General features: G+C 47.5%; 1 protein-coding gene and 1 long non-coding RNA gene across 2 annotated transcripts in view; one reads left to right on the top strand and one right to left on the bottom strand.

Annotated features, from left to right (window-relative positions):
• Positions 1-3,691, top strand: part of LOC128420599 (cytochrome P450 26B1) — a 29,769-nt gene extending 26,078 nt beyond the window's left edge. Inside the window, exons 5-6 of the mRNA XM_053402263.1 lie at positions 671-952; positions 1,906-3,691. Coding sequence (XP_053258238.1) covers positions 671-952; positions 1,906-2,298 — 675 coding nt within the window. The 3' untranslated portion in view covers positions 2,299-3,691. The remainder of the gene's footprint in view (positions 1-670; positions 953-1,905) is intronic.
• LOC128420616 (uncharacterized) overlaps positions 1-15,681 on the bottom strand; it is a 393,346-nt gene that overhangs the window by 362,885 nt on the left and 14,780 nt on the right. The window lies entirely within an intron of this gene.

Below are 15,681 nucleotides of genomic sequence, written 5' to 3'. Positions count from 1 at the left end.
TAAAGACAACTCATTGAAACATTCAACTAAAAACACACATTCACATTTTACATGTCTGTGGAGCCTTGTCTAAGCAGGCAGCAAAAAGAGTACAGTCATACCTTGGGTTACAGACCCTTCGGGTTGCGTGATTTTGGGTTTGAGCACCGTGCCAAACCCAGAAGTAGTGGAAAGGGTTACTTCCGGGTTTCGGTGCTTGCACATGCGCAGAAGCGCCAAATCATGACCTGCGCGTGCACAGACATGGCGCTGTAGGTTGCGAACGCTGCGGGTTGCGAACGTGCTTCCTGCACGGATCACGTTCGTAACCTGAGTGTTCACTGTACATAAATTGCCTGCTTGTTCTCAATAGGCAGGGAGTTCCAGGTTTAGGTGCTGCCACACTGCAAGACTGAGTGCTTCCCAAATGTGGGTCGGGTATTATGTGGGGCGTGCAAGAGTGCCAGTTTCACAGGCTAAAGGGGTCCAGTGGGTAAGGCAAACTTTGATAAGGGGAATGAAAATCCCCCCAGTCCCCCAGAGGGTAAGCAAGCTGCTTCCCTGGTCCAAAAGCATTCCTATAATGCAGGGGTGCCAGAATGGGATTTGAACCCGTGACTCCATGGGTCTGACCACACTGTGCTGGTTCTCTCTCTCTCACTCATAACACACGTCTCTCTTTGCCTTTCAGGACGGCACCCTCGAGCTGATCTTTGCCGCCTACGCCACTACGGCCAGCGCCAGCACCTCCCTGATCATGCAGCTCCTGAAGCACCCCAGGGTGCTGGAGAAGCTCCGGGAGGAGCTGAGGAGCAAAGGCATCCTCCACAACGGGTGCCTCTGTGAGGGCTCCCTCCAGCTGGACACCATCAGCAGCCTCCTCTACCTGGACTGCGTCATCAAGGAGGTCCTGCGGCTCTTCACCCCCATCTCTGGAGGGTACCGGACGGTGCTACAGACCTTCGAGCTGGACGTGAGTACGGAGACCTGCCATCTCTGGATCGCTGCGTGAGGAAGGGGGCCTGGCAGGAGATCTGCTGCACGTGGCGTGGGGTTCAGTTCTGTATAGAGCAGGACGCCTGCATATTGTGCCTGCATTGAGTTGCTTCCCTTTTCCATAAAAGTTTCCCCAGGAGACACGCTACTGAAATGGAAATTCACCAAATGCATAGCAGCTTAAAGGGATCCTGGACCTAATGGTCAGGAGTCCCTTTACCTTTATAAAGTGATCTGGCTCCCACCCACGATGGCCGCACTCTGCCGCCGTTGTCAGAGGCAGCGATGCTTCTGAATGTCCATTGCTGGAGCTTGCAGGTTTCTCATAAAGGGCAACTGGTCTATCCTAAATATGTCATTTAATTTGTGAGACTGTAACCAGTCTGTTAATAAGTCTCTTATCTCATCATTGTATTTTGATATTTTGTTGGAAGCTGTCCAGAGTGGCTGGGGAAGCCCAGACAGATGGGTGGGGTATAAATAAATAAATAAATAAATAAATAAATAAATAAATAAATAAATAAATAAATAAATAAATATTTAGTTTATTTGTACCCTTTATTTGCAAAACTTAAAAAATGTATCAGGGGGAAAAGAACAAATGCTAAAACATTCAAAAGAACCAGGCAGAGGGCCTTATCGGTGGTGGTGCCCCCTGTGGAATGCCATTCCATCAGATGTCAAGGAAATAAAAAACTATCTGACTTTTAGAAGACATCTGAAGGCAGCCCTGTTTAGGGGAGATTTTAATGTTTGATGTTTTATTCTGTTTAATATTTTGTTGTGGGGAAACCCAGCCAGATGGGCGTGGTATAAAGTAATTATTGTAATTATAATAATATTATTATTAATATGCAGTAAACTGAAAACAGATTCAAACCTAATTTACCTTCTCTTCTTCCTTCTCCTCCTCCTCCTCTTCCTCCTCAGGGGTTCCAAATCCCCAAAGGCTGGAGCGTCATGTACAGCATCCGGGACACTCACGACACGGCTCCCGTCTTCAAGGATGTGGACGTGTTTGACCCCGACCGCTTTGCCCAGGGCCGCACGGAAGACAAAGACGGCAGGTTCCACTACCTTCCTTTTGGCGGAGGCGTAAGGACCTGTCTGGGCAAGCACCTGGCCAAGCTGTTCCTCAAGGCTCTGGCCATCGAGCTGGCCAGCACCAGCCGCTTTGAGCTGGCCACCAGAACTTTCCCCCGCATCACGCTGGTGCCCGTCGTCCACCCGGTGGACGGGCTCAAGGTCAAGTTTTTCGGACTCGACTCGAACCAGAACGAAATCTTGACAGAGACAGAAGCCATGCTGGGCGCCACTGTGTAAACCGGACCCTCGGTTTTCTTTCTCTTGGTTGGGGAAGTTGAGGGGCCCCAGAATGGAGGAATGGAAAGGGAAAAGCCCAGCTTGCCATGGACGATGGAGACCTGCCGCCTGACACCTCTTGGACAAAGCCTTCTCTGACGAATATGCCGAAACGACGGTGGCGCCTTAGCGCGAGGGGTGGGCAGGCGGGGAACAGGTTGCGGAGACCACCTGGATGGATTCTGTTTTGTTTTGTTTTGTTTTGTTTTAACACTAAGCAGAAGGGGATTGTCTTGGCTATAAACAGTACGTAAATGTTAATATATGCACATATATATAAATATATATAAATATATAAATATAATCTGAAACAGAAGCTTTTCTGTTGCAAGGAGAGGTTCCTCGCTGCTCCTGCTGCTGCTGTCTGCTGCTCTTTCTTGGGGTTCAGGACCCCCTGCTCTTTGCTGGCCCCCGGAGGTCTGGGTGTCCTGCCCTTCTGTCAGAAGCCTTACCTGACCGGGGTCGGGGTAGCGAGTGACCTCTGGCAGATCCTGACCTTCGAAGCATCAGTGTTAAACTGGTCAGTGACCTGCGGGGAATATCTTTTTTGTTTTTGCTTTCTTTAGAGAGAGTGGCCAAGAGGACCCCCTCTGTGGGGTCTGGCTAAAGTCAGTATTGTGTGTTGGTGGGAGGAATACATTTTTGCGTTGCCATAGCGACGGCTTTGCTGCATCCCATGGCTCCAGGAGGTACCAGGATGTCTGCTTAAACAGGGCCTGGCGTTGGAACTGCTATACACCACATTGATGCTCAGCTCCTTGTGTGTTGAAGACACGCATGGGGAAGTTGTCAGAAAAACGGCTGAGGAAGAACATGGTTTTTTTAAAATTATCCAGAGGTTTAGGCATGAGTTAGGAGCCCATCTTCAGCAGAGCGTGGGGGGACTTTGGAGTCCATGCATTTGAGACTCCTTGGCCTGTTCTTCCGGCTGATTTTAAGACACCTGTTTTAACATCACTGCTGTGGAAGTGTAATATTGAAGAACTGACCTGTGGACTCTCATGAGATGAAGCTTCTCTGTGTCACCAAAACTCTCTGATCACCAGCCAAATTTCAAAGCCTGTGGCTACCTCCTAACTATGATAACGAGGGTCAGTGACAAATGTTGAGAATGGGGTTCAGGAGCAAAATATGGTTTTCTGGAGCTGAAGCTCTGCCGCCCCTGTTGAAATCCTCTGCTGGTCCTATCCTGCCATCCACCATTCAACCCAAAGCCATGGTGATCATTGCATAGACTTCCCTTAGGCACAGTTGAGCATTTAATGTGCTCTTGCGCCCTTAAGCCAAACTGTCGTTACTTTGCAAGAGAGAGAACCCACATACTCTCACACACCCTGCCATGGGGAAAGCCCCCATCCCTATCTATTTAAGGAAATGGGTTTCCAATCAAGTAGCCACATTTCTGGGGCCATCTTTTGAATTCAGAACAATGGTTGCCCACATTGTTAGCCATGTTTACCATCAGGTGGTTGTTGTTGCTTTTGAAAAAAATAATTATATTATTGTTGCTCTGACATGTTGCAGGCTCTCAGGCCCCATAACGTCCTCATCAGTTGCGGGAGTTCAGAACCAGTCATGTCTGAAAGCAAAGTTCCAAACCTTGGAGAAACAGGGTAAATTCTGGAGGCGCTTTCTGTGTAGCTGAAATACTTTTGAGCAGCCCTCCCTGGTTAGCTGTGGCCAGCCAAGGGAGTTCAGGCCATGCCCAGTTTGCAGGGAAACTCTCAAAGCCCCTGGGATTTGTGGATTGCAGGAAGCAAGCAAGCAAGCAAGGAATATTATTCTTTTATCAAAGCCAATTCAAATGCCAAATCATTAGCTGCCATCTAGGGGGTTGGACTAACCCACCTCAGAGGGTTGTTTTGGGGGGGAAATGGTGGGAGGGGGCAAACCATGCAGGCTCCCTGGAACTCCATGGAGGAAAAAGTGGTATATAAATGTAAGAAAAAAATGAAAAAAATAAGCAAATAAATAACTTCCTTGACGGGCTTGAGCCCTGGCACTTTCCCCACCCAAAAATTAACCACTGCATGCTCAGGGCCTGACTTGAGCCGTCGCTGCCCTTCAGAAGTTTGGGGCAAAGCATTTTGGGGGCACAAGGCTGGTCTGCTCAGCTTCCATCCTCTTTTTCACTCCTGGCAAGGCATAAGTCTTAAGATGCATGGAATAGGATTGTAAACCCTGCTTTAGCTGAGATTCCAGTGTGGTGTAGTGGTTCAGAGCGGTGGACTCGTAATCTGGTGAACCGGGTTCGCTTCCCTGCTCCTCCACATGCAGCTGCTGGGTGACCTTGGGCCAGTCACACTTCTCTGAAGTCTCTCAGCCCCACTCACCTCACAGAGTGTTTGTTGTGGGGGAGGTAGGGAAAGGAGAATGTTAGCTGCTTTGAGACTCCTCAGGGTAGTGATAAAGTGGGATATCAAATCCAAACTCTTCTTCTTCTTCTTCCTGCCTTGCAAGGGGTTGGAACAGATGACCCCCCAGGGTCCCTTCCAACCGTCCTGTGATTCTAAAGATAAATCCACCTTTGCCTTTTGTTTCCGTTAACAAGATGAGCTCTGGCTTCCCTTCCCCCCTCCCTAAGGTCTCCCAACCTGTTCCCTCCCGCAATACAGCAGATCTATGCCATCCACAGATATATAAAAGTGCTGAGGTTTGTGTCGGATGGGCAACTTGTGAGGTTGGTTGCTGGGCTGGCAGCAGGAACAGTGTTGGGGAGCAGGGGGGGCAGTGAAGCCGCTTGCCCTTTTGAGGGGCACATCCCACAATCCTTTGCAGAGGGTGCTGGGACAGCACTCTTCAAATGGTGCGTGGGCCAACGATGGGGCAGTCGGTCGACCCAGGCATGGCGAGGAAAGTGGAGCATGAAAATATATGCTCTGATGGGAAGCAGAGGAAAATACATGCTCACTGCAAGTTGAGCAGCCCACCAGAAGATGGACCAGTAATGGAGGGGGGGAGGGGAGAAATATAAGAGGCATACATTTATAAACTTTATATATATATGCATACGTGTGCGTTGTATCTAGGCAAGGATAGCTCCTGTTCGATTTACCATTCCTAACTAATATAACTTGACTAAAGAAAAGAAAAGATATTAAAATTGTTACTGCAGTTTGCAGGATGAAGCACTTTTGAGTCTCAGAATATGTGTCTTGTCTTGTGTGTCTTTTTTTAATTTGCTGGCACAGTTCCAATTTGCTATATTATTTTATACACAAAGGTGGCGTGGTGTTTTTGTTTTTTGGTCTGAGTTTATAAACTTATTATTGTTATTGTTATTATTATTATAAGTACTATTTTTGTTATAATTCAAAATAGATATTTAGTATAAAAAAAAAGTTCGCCTGTTTCGTTTTTTTTAAGAAAGAAAATATTTGTTATTTAGTAAAGTATGGAATATCTCACCCCTGCTCTGCCTCCTTCTTTATTGTAAAACAACAACAAAGAAAAAACTTGTCTGCAAGGGAAAAGAAAGCAATTAATATGGTTTTATTTGCATGTGGCCCAATATGGAAGGAGTTGCGGGGGGCGGGCTTCTCCTGTGCCACCCTCATGGCCCTGAATGGTTGGAGTGCCCTTTCCCTAAGGGATGTGCAGGAGATACTCCCCCCTTGCCATTGCTCATATTGTGTCTGTCGTTTCTTAATATTGAAAGAAATAAGCACCTGTTGGGTAGGGGTATTTCACGGTGCCGTGTGAAGATGTGCTCTGTGTCATGTGGTTTCTTCATGTGTATATAATATTGAGCTTGGTCTACCTGGAATCTCCATTTCTCTTGCAAACGCTCGGCTGAAAGAACCGGGAGCCCTGCTGCTTTGCTTGGAGTGGGGGCTCCCATCGATTTCACTGGGGGCGTCCCAGCAAACCCGCCCCTGTGACGTGTTGAATAAATGGATGTTGTGTATTTCGTGATCTTATAAGGGGAAAAAAATATCAATGTGGCTATTTTATAGACTTCCATAATAATAAAAAAATGTTGAATCTCCAGACCTTACTATTGTCCTTTGTTTCAAACTTGAATCAGTTGTTCTTCCTCTCTCACAACGCTAGAAGCTCGTGGGTGCCCAATGTAGCTGAATTCTGGAAGATTCGGGGCAGAGGAGGGAAAGTCCTTCTTTACGCAGAGCAGAGTTAAACTGTGGAACTCCCACCCACAAGAAGCAACGATGAGTAGTAACTTGGATGGCTTTAAAAGACAATTAGACTGATTTATGGAGGAGGAGAGGGCTACCGATGGCTACTAGTCATGGTGGCTCTGCTTCCACATTTGGCTATACTTTTTTTAAAAAAAATTGATACATAATAAAAGCCAGTAAAATTCAAGACTGCTAAATAGAGCCACAAAAGCTGAAGTGAATGGGCTGATACAAGAACAAACAGCAGAAATAAATCCCCAGAGGGGTAGGAAGTGTGCTTGTGTCGTCTTGCGGCACCTTAAAGACTCACAAATGTATCTGTGGGTTGCAGTCCAACCTCATCAGATGCATTAAGTGTTTTGCCAGGTTGCAAAAAATATATGGAAGGTAGGGAATGGGAACTGTAAACAGTGATGTTGGAAGGTAATGAAATGCAGACAAGTCCAGACAGTGATAATTACCATATTAGCAGTAGATATTCACACACACACACACACACACACACACACGGGTGGGATGAAAATCCATTGCGCTGGTTCAATTCACAAGTGATGCCTTTGTAACTTAACCACACAGCCACTGCCCTTTTGAAGTTTCTGTGTTCAAGTCTGGCCACCTTTGGGTCATATACAGAGTCTCTTCAGAGGCTGGTCCATAACGACCCATGAAAACCCAGGAGAATGCAAAGGCATATCCACAAACTGTCTTCAGCACTGCTGAATTGGCTGCTGATAATGTACATTTCTCTGGGCTGAAAGGCTCCACCCAGAAGCCAGTTCAGGGTCCCAAAATGAGTCCCAAATCATTTGGTTTGTGGAAGATGGTAGGGGGGAGAGAGATTTAATCCTCCCACCCTGCTTCTCATCTTCCATGCACAGAAAAGCCCTGTTACATACAGTGCAACTGAGGCCGCCCCCATGAAGCCCAAGCTCCTTGATGGGGTTTCTAAAGACCAGGAGTACATGCCCGTAACATCTGATAGGCCACAGCTGTCCTAAGACATCATACTGGAGACATGGGGCAGCCAGTTCTATAGCAAAGGGAGCTATCCTGCTTCTGTTAGGAAAGCAGAAAGTCAGCCTGGCCACAGGAGAGAATGAGGGGTGCAAGAGGGAGGGAGGAAACTGAGAGAGAACAAGCACTGGAAAGAGGGAGATGGGAAGATGGGGAGTTCTCAGGTGAGCGGGAGGGAAACATTTCTCATCTGGGAGAAATAAGTAGGCGAGGCTGGGTAACCCTTGGAGAAACGCAATTCAGTTTGCATTTAAAAGAGAACCTACCCCATCCACATTTCCCCAAACAACATGTGAACTGAAACATAACTCATCCTACAAAATTCACACGTCTCTGAATTTTGCAGTGCCGTTCTGCAGCCAAGCAATGCGTGCAAATATGCAAATACTTAGTGCAATGTGTGCAAATATGCAAACACTTAGCATGTTAGTGAAAATATTACATAAAAATGCATAATGTAACAGGGAAAATTTCCTTCCTCAAAATGTGTACCTAAGGCAAAATTGCATACAGCAAGGTGCGCATTAGGAAAATATGAATTTCCATGACTCAGAAATAATAATTGCAAATGAATATGCTAAAGTGGGAGAGCTGGATTTGGCCGATTCACCAGCCCTAACTTCTGACAAAGGCTTAAGTGAAGTCTAAACCTGGTAACACTATGGAATCTCAAGCAGAGCTCCACCTTCAAAAACTGCATGCATCCCTCTTCTGCAAGTAGGGAAGTCCTTTCTAGCACCTATTATATAAGATCAGAAGAGCTTGCAGGATCAGGCCAGTGGCCCATCTAGTCCAGCAACCTGCTTTCACAGGGGCCAACCAGATGTCGTAATGGGAACCCTACAAGTAGGATTTGAGAGCAATACCACTCTCTGGGATTTCCCAGATGTTTGGGCATCTGAGGCAGAATGGGGAGGTTCTTCCCCCCAGCTTCCCTGCAGCCAACTGCCCCCTCCCCACCTCCCTTACCTGGGATGTGTGGTAGCACCTGTGAAGCAGTGGGGATAGTGGGGTTTGGCAAGATCTTGCCAACATTTCTCAAGCTCTCATGGAGCGCACGAGATTGCACGAGATTTTGACAAGATCTTGCCAGAAGCCACTGCTGCTTCTCCACCAGCGATGGAGGCATCAGTGTAGGTGGGGCACCACCTCATGGGGTTCTGTCGCCTGAGGCAGCTGTGTCAGCCTGTCTCATGGGTTGGCCGGCCCTGAAGTGGCATTCGGAAGTATTGCTGTCCCTGACCATAGAGGCAGAGCCTAGCTGTCATGGCTGATAGCCACGGATAGTCCTCTGCTCGCGTCTTTTGGGAGAGGGAAAGCCGTGCTGAAGATGATGGTTCTCAAGAAGAGAGGGCTTATTCTGCCCATAGTATCAGAAATAACGTGTTTGGTCAATGGCTTGCTTGTGACGCGCATCTCCAACTCTCCATCGATGGCTTCTGAAGGCTCTGCTTTGGGAACTCACTGCAAACCTTGCTGAAGTCAAAGAAAACTCGGGAGGCATGAATGAAGTGGAAAATCTGAGCATGCCCTGGCCCTGCAGGCCTGCCCCTTCAGCAGAAACAGGTCTCCTTTGCCTCGAAGGTTCACTCTTCTTTCTTGGAGCAAAGGACTGCCTTTCTTGGATACGATTTGCCAGGGCTGAGGTCGAAGGGGCCAGCGCTTTGAGATGGGCTTCCTCCTGCCCCCAGGAGCTCCCCAAATCCAGGGGCCTCTCCCGCAGCTCCTTGCTAAGACCCACCTCACACCTACTTAACCAAAGGGAAGGTCACTTCCTTCTGGCCTCTGCTTCCCACCCCCACCATTTTCATCCTCCTCGCCCCAAATTTTATTTATTTTGTCTCTAATTTACAGCTTTATTGGAAAGCCATAGCAGGCCCCTGGAGAGGGCTGGTGTAGCCAGCCTCGCTCCAACAGAAGCTCGCTGCTTTACAGGATGGTCTTGGGGTGGGGGCTTGCTTCCATCTGGTGGGGGCAGGGCAGGCAGGCAGGCGGGGAAGCAGACTTTCCACTCTGCTCCAGCCCTGAGTTTCACATTACGCAGGTTTGTTTTAACTTTTGCTGAACTCCTGGAACGTTTCTGTCTTTAATGCACCTCCCCACCCGGAAAAAAAAGAGAAAAGCCTTGATGGAGGTAAAGCCCAGCCTCTGGAGAGACCCCTGAAATGAAACGGTGCTGGATGAGGGAGCAAGTTTTCTGTTTTGGTGCTCTGGATTTAATTTGCGGCTCACCAACGCACATGATTACACCCACTTATGACAAGCAGCTTTGAACCAAAACTGGCTGCCGTCTTTTGGATATTTAGGTGTAGACAAAGACTGCCATTTTCCCACTGTGCTGCTTACATGATGAAGTCACTGCGAGGTCCCTTTCATTTCTGAGGATTTGGGGGAGAGCGATGCTGCTCTTGAGATTAATGCACACTGCCTCCTCTTTAGGGGCAACAGGTAATTTTTACAGGCATTTGGGCTCATTGTGGCTTTGCAGAGTGGCTTGAGTTTTGCAAAGTGAGGTCCAAGAGCCAGCCTTCTCTTCTCAGTGTCCAAAAACACACATCCCTTCTAATCTGCACCACTGATTTATGCCCTCAAGTGAGCTGGTGTTTGCGGTCTCTCATACTGTGCCAGAATGCCTCATACCAGCTGCATGGCTGAACATTGCAGTGCTTAGCTCGTTTTTAAAAAGTTGCTTTTCTGTTAATGTTGTTGGTGCTGTTTTACGGATTATAAATTATTATTATAATAATTATTAATGGATTGTAAATTATTGATTTTTCAACAATATAATATGACTTTCACTGTAATGGTGATGTTTGGCTTGCTTTTTAGCTGCTGTTTTGTTCATAGTGTTTTGCAGACTGTAATTGCTTTATTGATGCTTTGCTAATTTTTCTACATGCTGTGTTTGTGATGCTCTCTTACAATTTATCGTGTTACAGTTATTTATTGTTTGTAAGCCGCTCTGGGATTCGTTTGAATGAAATACAATAAATCAAATCAGTTGGTTAGAGCCTGGTGCAGATAATGCCAAGGCTACAGGTTCGATCCTCATATGGGACAGATGCGTATTCCTGCCTGGCAGGGGGTTGGACTAGATGATCCTCAGGGTCCCGTCCGACTGGATGATTCTATTAAATCAGATTTTAAAAGGAGCACTCCAGGAGAGAGGGTTTTTAGCCTGCATTGCTGGCTGCACTCATGCTGAAATGTCATGTAACCAACCTGGGATGTGGACATTGCACTTTACTGACTAAGCCACCTTCCCCACACACTGGCGGAGGAACCGGGGTGCGGAGGGAGCGGACCACCCCTGGCACCACTATTCCGGTAGGGTGCCATAGCGGCGGCCCCCCCGACACGCACCATGCACCCCTCCATGTCGCACACCGCGCCCCCACAGTTGGCACGTCACGCCCCCAGAACGCGTGCCAACTGTGGGCGGTGTACCACGCACCTGGGATGAGCGCCAGCCATGCCCCCGCCTGCTCTCTGCCCCCAGTACCGGAGCATGCAGCTTTGCCACTGTCCCCACATCATCCTGGTTCCAGAAGGGGCCAATGCAGCCTCTGCAGAGGCGCACTGAATGTTCAGTATCAAGAGGCCAGGAAAATCAGGTCTAATTCCTAGGCATGTGGCTGCAGTTGTTCTATCCAAAGCAATGGGAGCAATCAGCCTTTGGCTACCCATCCCTGCACAAGCAAACTCCACTTTCCCTTATAGGGAAATACCCCTCAGCTCCACCCGGTTGTCCCCTTTGACAGAAGTGGATGAAATTTGCAGGCACACCAGACCTTCAGAGTGGATAAAGCCTGCCAAATTTCAAGCAAATAGGTCCAGGAACTTGTGCGCTTGGCACCTTTAAATTCTGCTTAAAAAGAGAAGAAAAGGAACTTCTATGACTTTGGGGAGGGCAGGGGGAGTGGCATGAATCTGAGAGAACGGATCCTGCCAAATTTCAGAAGGCTAGTGTATGGCAAGGGTAACAATTATAGTTTTAGGGTGGGTAAAAAAAAAGGTAGGGGTTAACTTAATCTCCCCATGTGTTTTGCAGGCAATTTACCAGGAAATTGCAGACACTGGGTAGAAGCCCCATGCTAAGAAACTTGCCAAATTGCAGACAAATAGGCCCAGGGGCTTTTGTTCTCTGCACAATCATCTGGAAGGCAGCAGGTTGAGGAAGACTGGGAAAGAGTAACATGGCCACAGGAGGGGGAAAGGTCATCAGGAATGAAAATACGCAGAGTTAGATTGACTTAGGCTTCATTTGGATGCAGAAGCAGGTTAATCCCATATTATTGGACTGCCACCTTTTCCTGTATGTTCAGCATCAAAGATCCTGCTCTGTGCCCCATCTGCCTGACCTAAAATTCATAGAAACATAAGATCATAGGATCATAGAATTGTAGAGTTGGAAAGGACCCCGAGGGTCATCTAGTCCAACCCACTGCAGTGCAGGAGTCTCAACTAATTATGACAGGGAACTAGTAAGGCAGGGCCTTTTTAGTGGTGGTGCCAAATTTGTGAAATGCTATCTCCAGAGAATCCTCCCTGAGTCCATCCTTAACCTAGCTAAGATTTGGCACACCTTTGAGGAGGTTGAGGGGTTGTTGTTGCTGTTGTTATTTGCGGGGGGTGGGGTTTGCATCTGTTATGGGGAGTAACCCTCCCTGCTTTTCATTGACTGCTTTTGTTATTTGCTGTTCTATTTCTCTGGATGGCTTTCCACAAGTCCAATGGGTTTTAAGTGCTATTTTTTTATCTTAGCTGCTAGGAATTCTTGCATAGAAATGAATACAATATTGGGTGTGATTTATTATCATTATTATCCATTAATTGCCTGCAAATGCCTTATAAATGCTCTCTGTGCTCACTGGAGAAGACGGCGAGCTCTGGATCAGAGCGGTAAGTTTGTTCTTTACTTCCAGGTGCTAAATGTCAAAATGTCAGCATTATATAGGGATAATATAGAAGTGATAAGTTGATGGGGTAGATGAATGTGGGCCTCCTGAGTTCTTCACATAAATGTTTGCATTTATTTGGCCTGCTTTTTCTTTGGGAAAACCCAAAATATTTGTAGGTTGTAACACAGGCCAGCACACGCCATAACAAATGCATTAGGTTTTAAGTCGCCCGCGGGACCTTGCCTTGCTTTTACAACTAGGATTTAGCAAAGCCAATCTTCTGTTGTATATTTGTGCATCCAAAATTAAATTCAGGAGCTTTATTGTCCTTAGTAACCTTTTCTGCTGGAAACAACTACATTCATGGGACGTACGGAAGCAGCATTTTTGGGCACGGAGCAGGAACGCAGTATCTTCCAATGACTAACTCCAATTATGCTCAATGGGAACAATTACGCTCCAATTACACTCATCGCCCACTCACTCACGCATTGAGTAATTGGTTTCTGCCATTGACTAAAACCCAGGAGTCTTGGAACATTGTGCTCCACCCCCCAACCCCCCGCTGCACCAGGGCACAGGTACATCCTCTGTTACGCCACCTCTGTGCCTCGTGTTGTAAGCAAGTTTCACCTGCCGGGTGCCTCAGGGATCTCACACGAATGAGGAGGTGGAGACCCAATGTGGCATAATGGTTAGAGTGTTGGACTAGCATCTGGGAGAGCAGGGTTCGAATCAGGGTTCAGCCTTCTTTATGGTCCAGCTTGCACTTCCATACATCACTACTGGGAAAACCAGAGCTTTAACTATACGGACCTTTGTTGGCAAGGTGATGTCTCTGCTTTTTAAGATGCTGTCTAGGTTTGTCACTGCTTTTCTCCCAAGAAGCAGGCGTCTTTTAATTTTGTGACTGCTGTCACCATCTGCAGTGATCAAGGAGCCCAAGAAAGTAAAATCTCCCACTGCCTCTATCACTGCGAGGAATTATTATTATTATTATTATTATTATTATTATTATTATTATTATTTCCCTATTTTCATTGGAGAAACATTGGAGGGCATGTGATGATGGAAGCAGGTATATCATCACCATAATTTTATATGCATGCCACCTTCCCTTAATTAAAACCATGCTCAAGGCACAATGCAATGTGGTTTGCATAATTACAATAGTAATCACAAGCACTAAATAAAAGTACACAACCAAATTGAACAATTTCCACATAAATCATAAGATCTAAAAATAAAGATACAAAAAGTCAAAAACAGCAAAAAAGCAACCCCACCTCTCCAACCAACCCCACTAAACAGTAACCCTGCCCAAGACTCCATTCAGCAGCCTCAGGTTTTGTAGCTGGAGTCAGTCAGGGCTCCGCCCACCAGGACCAGGTGGGAAAAGGCCTGCAAGGCAGGGAGCAGGTCTTCCAGGACTCACAGCCAAGATGGTGCACCTCACTGGTGAGAGCAATTCCACAAGCAGAGAACCACCACTGAGAAGGCTCTGTCATGGGTCAACAAGGCCTCAGCACAGGGTCCAAGATGGCTGATATTGGGGGAGACACTCTTGGAGATACTTCGGTCCCAAACCACTGAGGTCTTTCTATGTCCGTACGAACACTACAGGTGCACAAGGACATCCCCTTGGAGAATATATCCCAGAATTATCTGCAAGGAGCTCTTTCTCAAAGATGTTGACCAGGGAGGAGTCAGTGTGGTATAATGGTTAAGAGTGGTAGTCTTGTAATCTGGTGAACCAGGTTTGATTCCCCACTCCTCCACCTGCAGCTGCTGGGTGACCTTGGGCCAGTCACACTTCTTTGAAGTCTCTCAGCCCCACTCACCTCACAGAGTGTTTGTTGTGGGTGAGGAAGGGAAAGGAGAATGTGAGCCGCTTTGAGACGCTTTGAGTGATAGAGAAGGATATCAAATCCAAACCCCTCCTCCTCCTCTTCTTCTTCTTCTTCTCCTTCTTCTTCTTCTTCCTCCCTCAGAGTAGAAGCTTGATACTCAGCACGCCGGAGTTGTTGTTGTTGAGTCGTTTAGTTGTGTCCGACTCTTTGTGACCCCATGGACCAGAGCATGCCAGGCACTCCTATCTTCCACTGCCTCCCGCAGTTTGGTCAAACTCATGCTGGCAGCTTCGAGAACCATCTCGTCCTCTGTCGTCCCCTTCTCCTTGTGCCCTCCATCTTTCCCAACATCAGGGTCTTTTCCAGGGAGTCTTCTCTTCTCATGAGGTGGCCAAAGTCTTGGAGCCTCAGCTTCAGGATCTGTCCTTCCAGTGAGCACTCAGGGCTGATTTCCTTCAGAATGGAGAGGTTTGATCTTCTTGCAGTCCATGGGACTCTCAAGAGTCTCCTCCAGACCATAATTCAAAAGCATCAATTCTTCGGCGATCAGCCTTCTTTATGGTTCAGCTCTCACTTCCATACATCACTACTGGGAAAACTATAGCTTTAACTATATGGACCTTTGTCGGAGTAAAATGAACCAATTTGCAACAGAGCTTAGCTCCCTTGAAGGCCCAAAGCCACTTGCATGGGGGTGGAGCTGAGTTGCAAAGTGCTTTCCACTGATCTTGAAAGGATAGGTGCTGGGCAAGTTGACTGCAAGTAATGTTTAGGAAACATCGATGGAGGTAGAAAGCCTACAAAGGACAACTCGGATGGGTTAGGAGCTGAAGGAGGAGAAGCAAGGGGGAGTCCTCTGGTTTCTGCAGGGGTTTCAAACTTTGGAATATTTCCATCCCTTCCTAGGCAGGCAGCAAAGGTTGGCCTCAGAGTCCTGGGAGTCCACGTCACAGCTGAGTGTTTTGTCTGCGGGGAGGGAAGGCCATCTGGGTGGCAGACCCACGAGTTCTGCGGTGCAGACAGCGGAACCAAATGGGTGCAGAGCCCTGGGGACGTCTGCCGAGGTTCCTGGAGCAGACAGAAAAGGAAGGAAGAGTGCGATCAGCCCAAGCCTCAAGAACAAACTCGGCTGGGTCTTTGTTACTTTGCACTTTGTGGTTTATTTACACTCTGGGTGCTTCCAAGTGAGGCGGCAAAACATTCTGCGCTTGGCTGGCTGGGCAGCCCTGGGAGAGGAAACGAAAGCTCTGCACAGCTCTCCTTGCCCGCATGTGTGTGCCACCAGACGTCCGGTTCAGTAGTCACTGCCTTTCAAAGAGGCTGGCTCTAAGGTGAGAGTTCTGGGGGGCAACATTCCACCCAGAAGAAAAAAACACACGCACCAATTTCACCCACATTTTAATGTCCTGCTGTGGGCTTGACACACAGAATGGGATGGAT

The sequence above is a fragment of the Podarcis raffonei genome, chromosome 9, assembly GCF_027172205.1.
Source record: "Podarcis raffonei isolate rPodRaf1 chromosome 9, rPodRaf1.pri, whole genome shotgun sequence".
Taxonomy (NCBI): Eukaryota; Metazoa; Chordata; class Lepidosauria; order Squamata; family Lacertidae; genus Podarcis; species Podarcis raffonei.
This window is presented reverse-complemented; position numbering and strand designations above follow the sequence as displayed.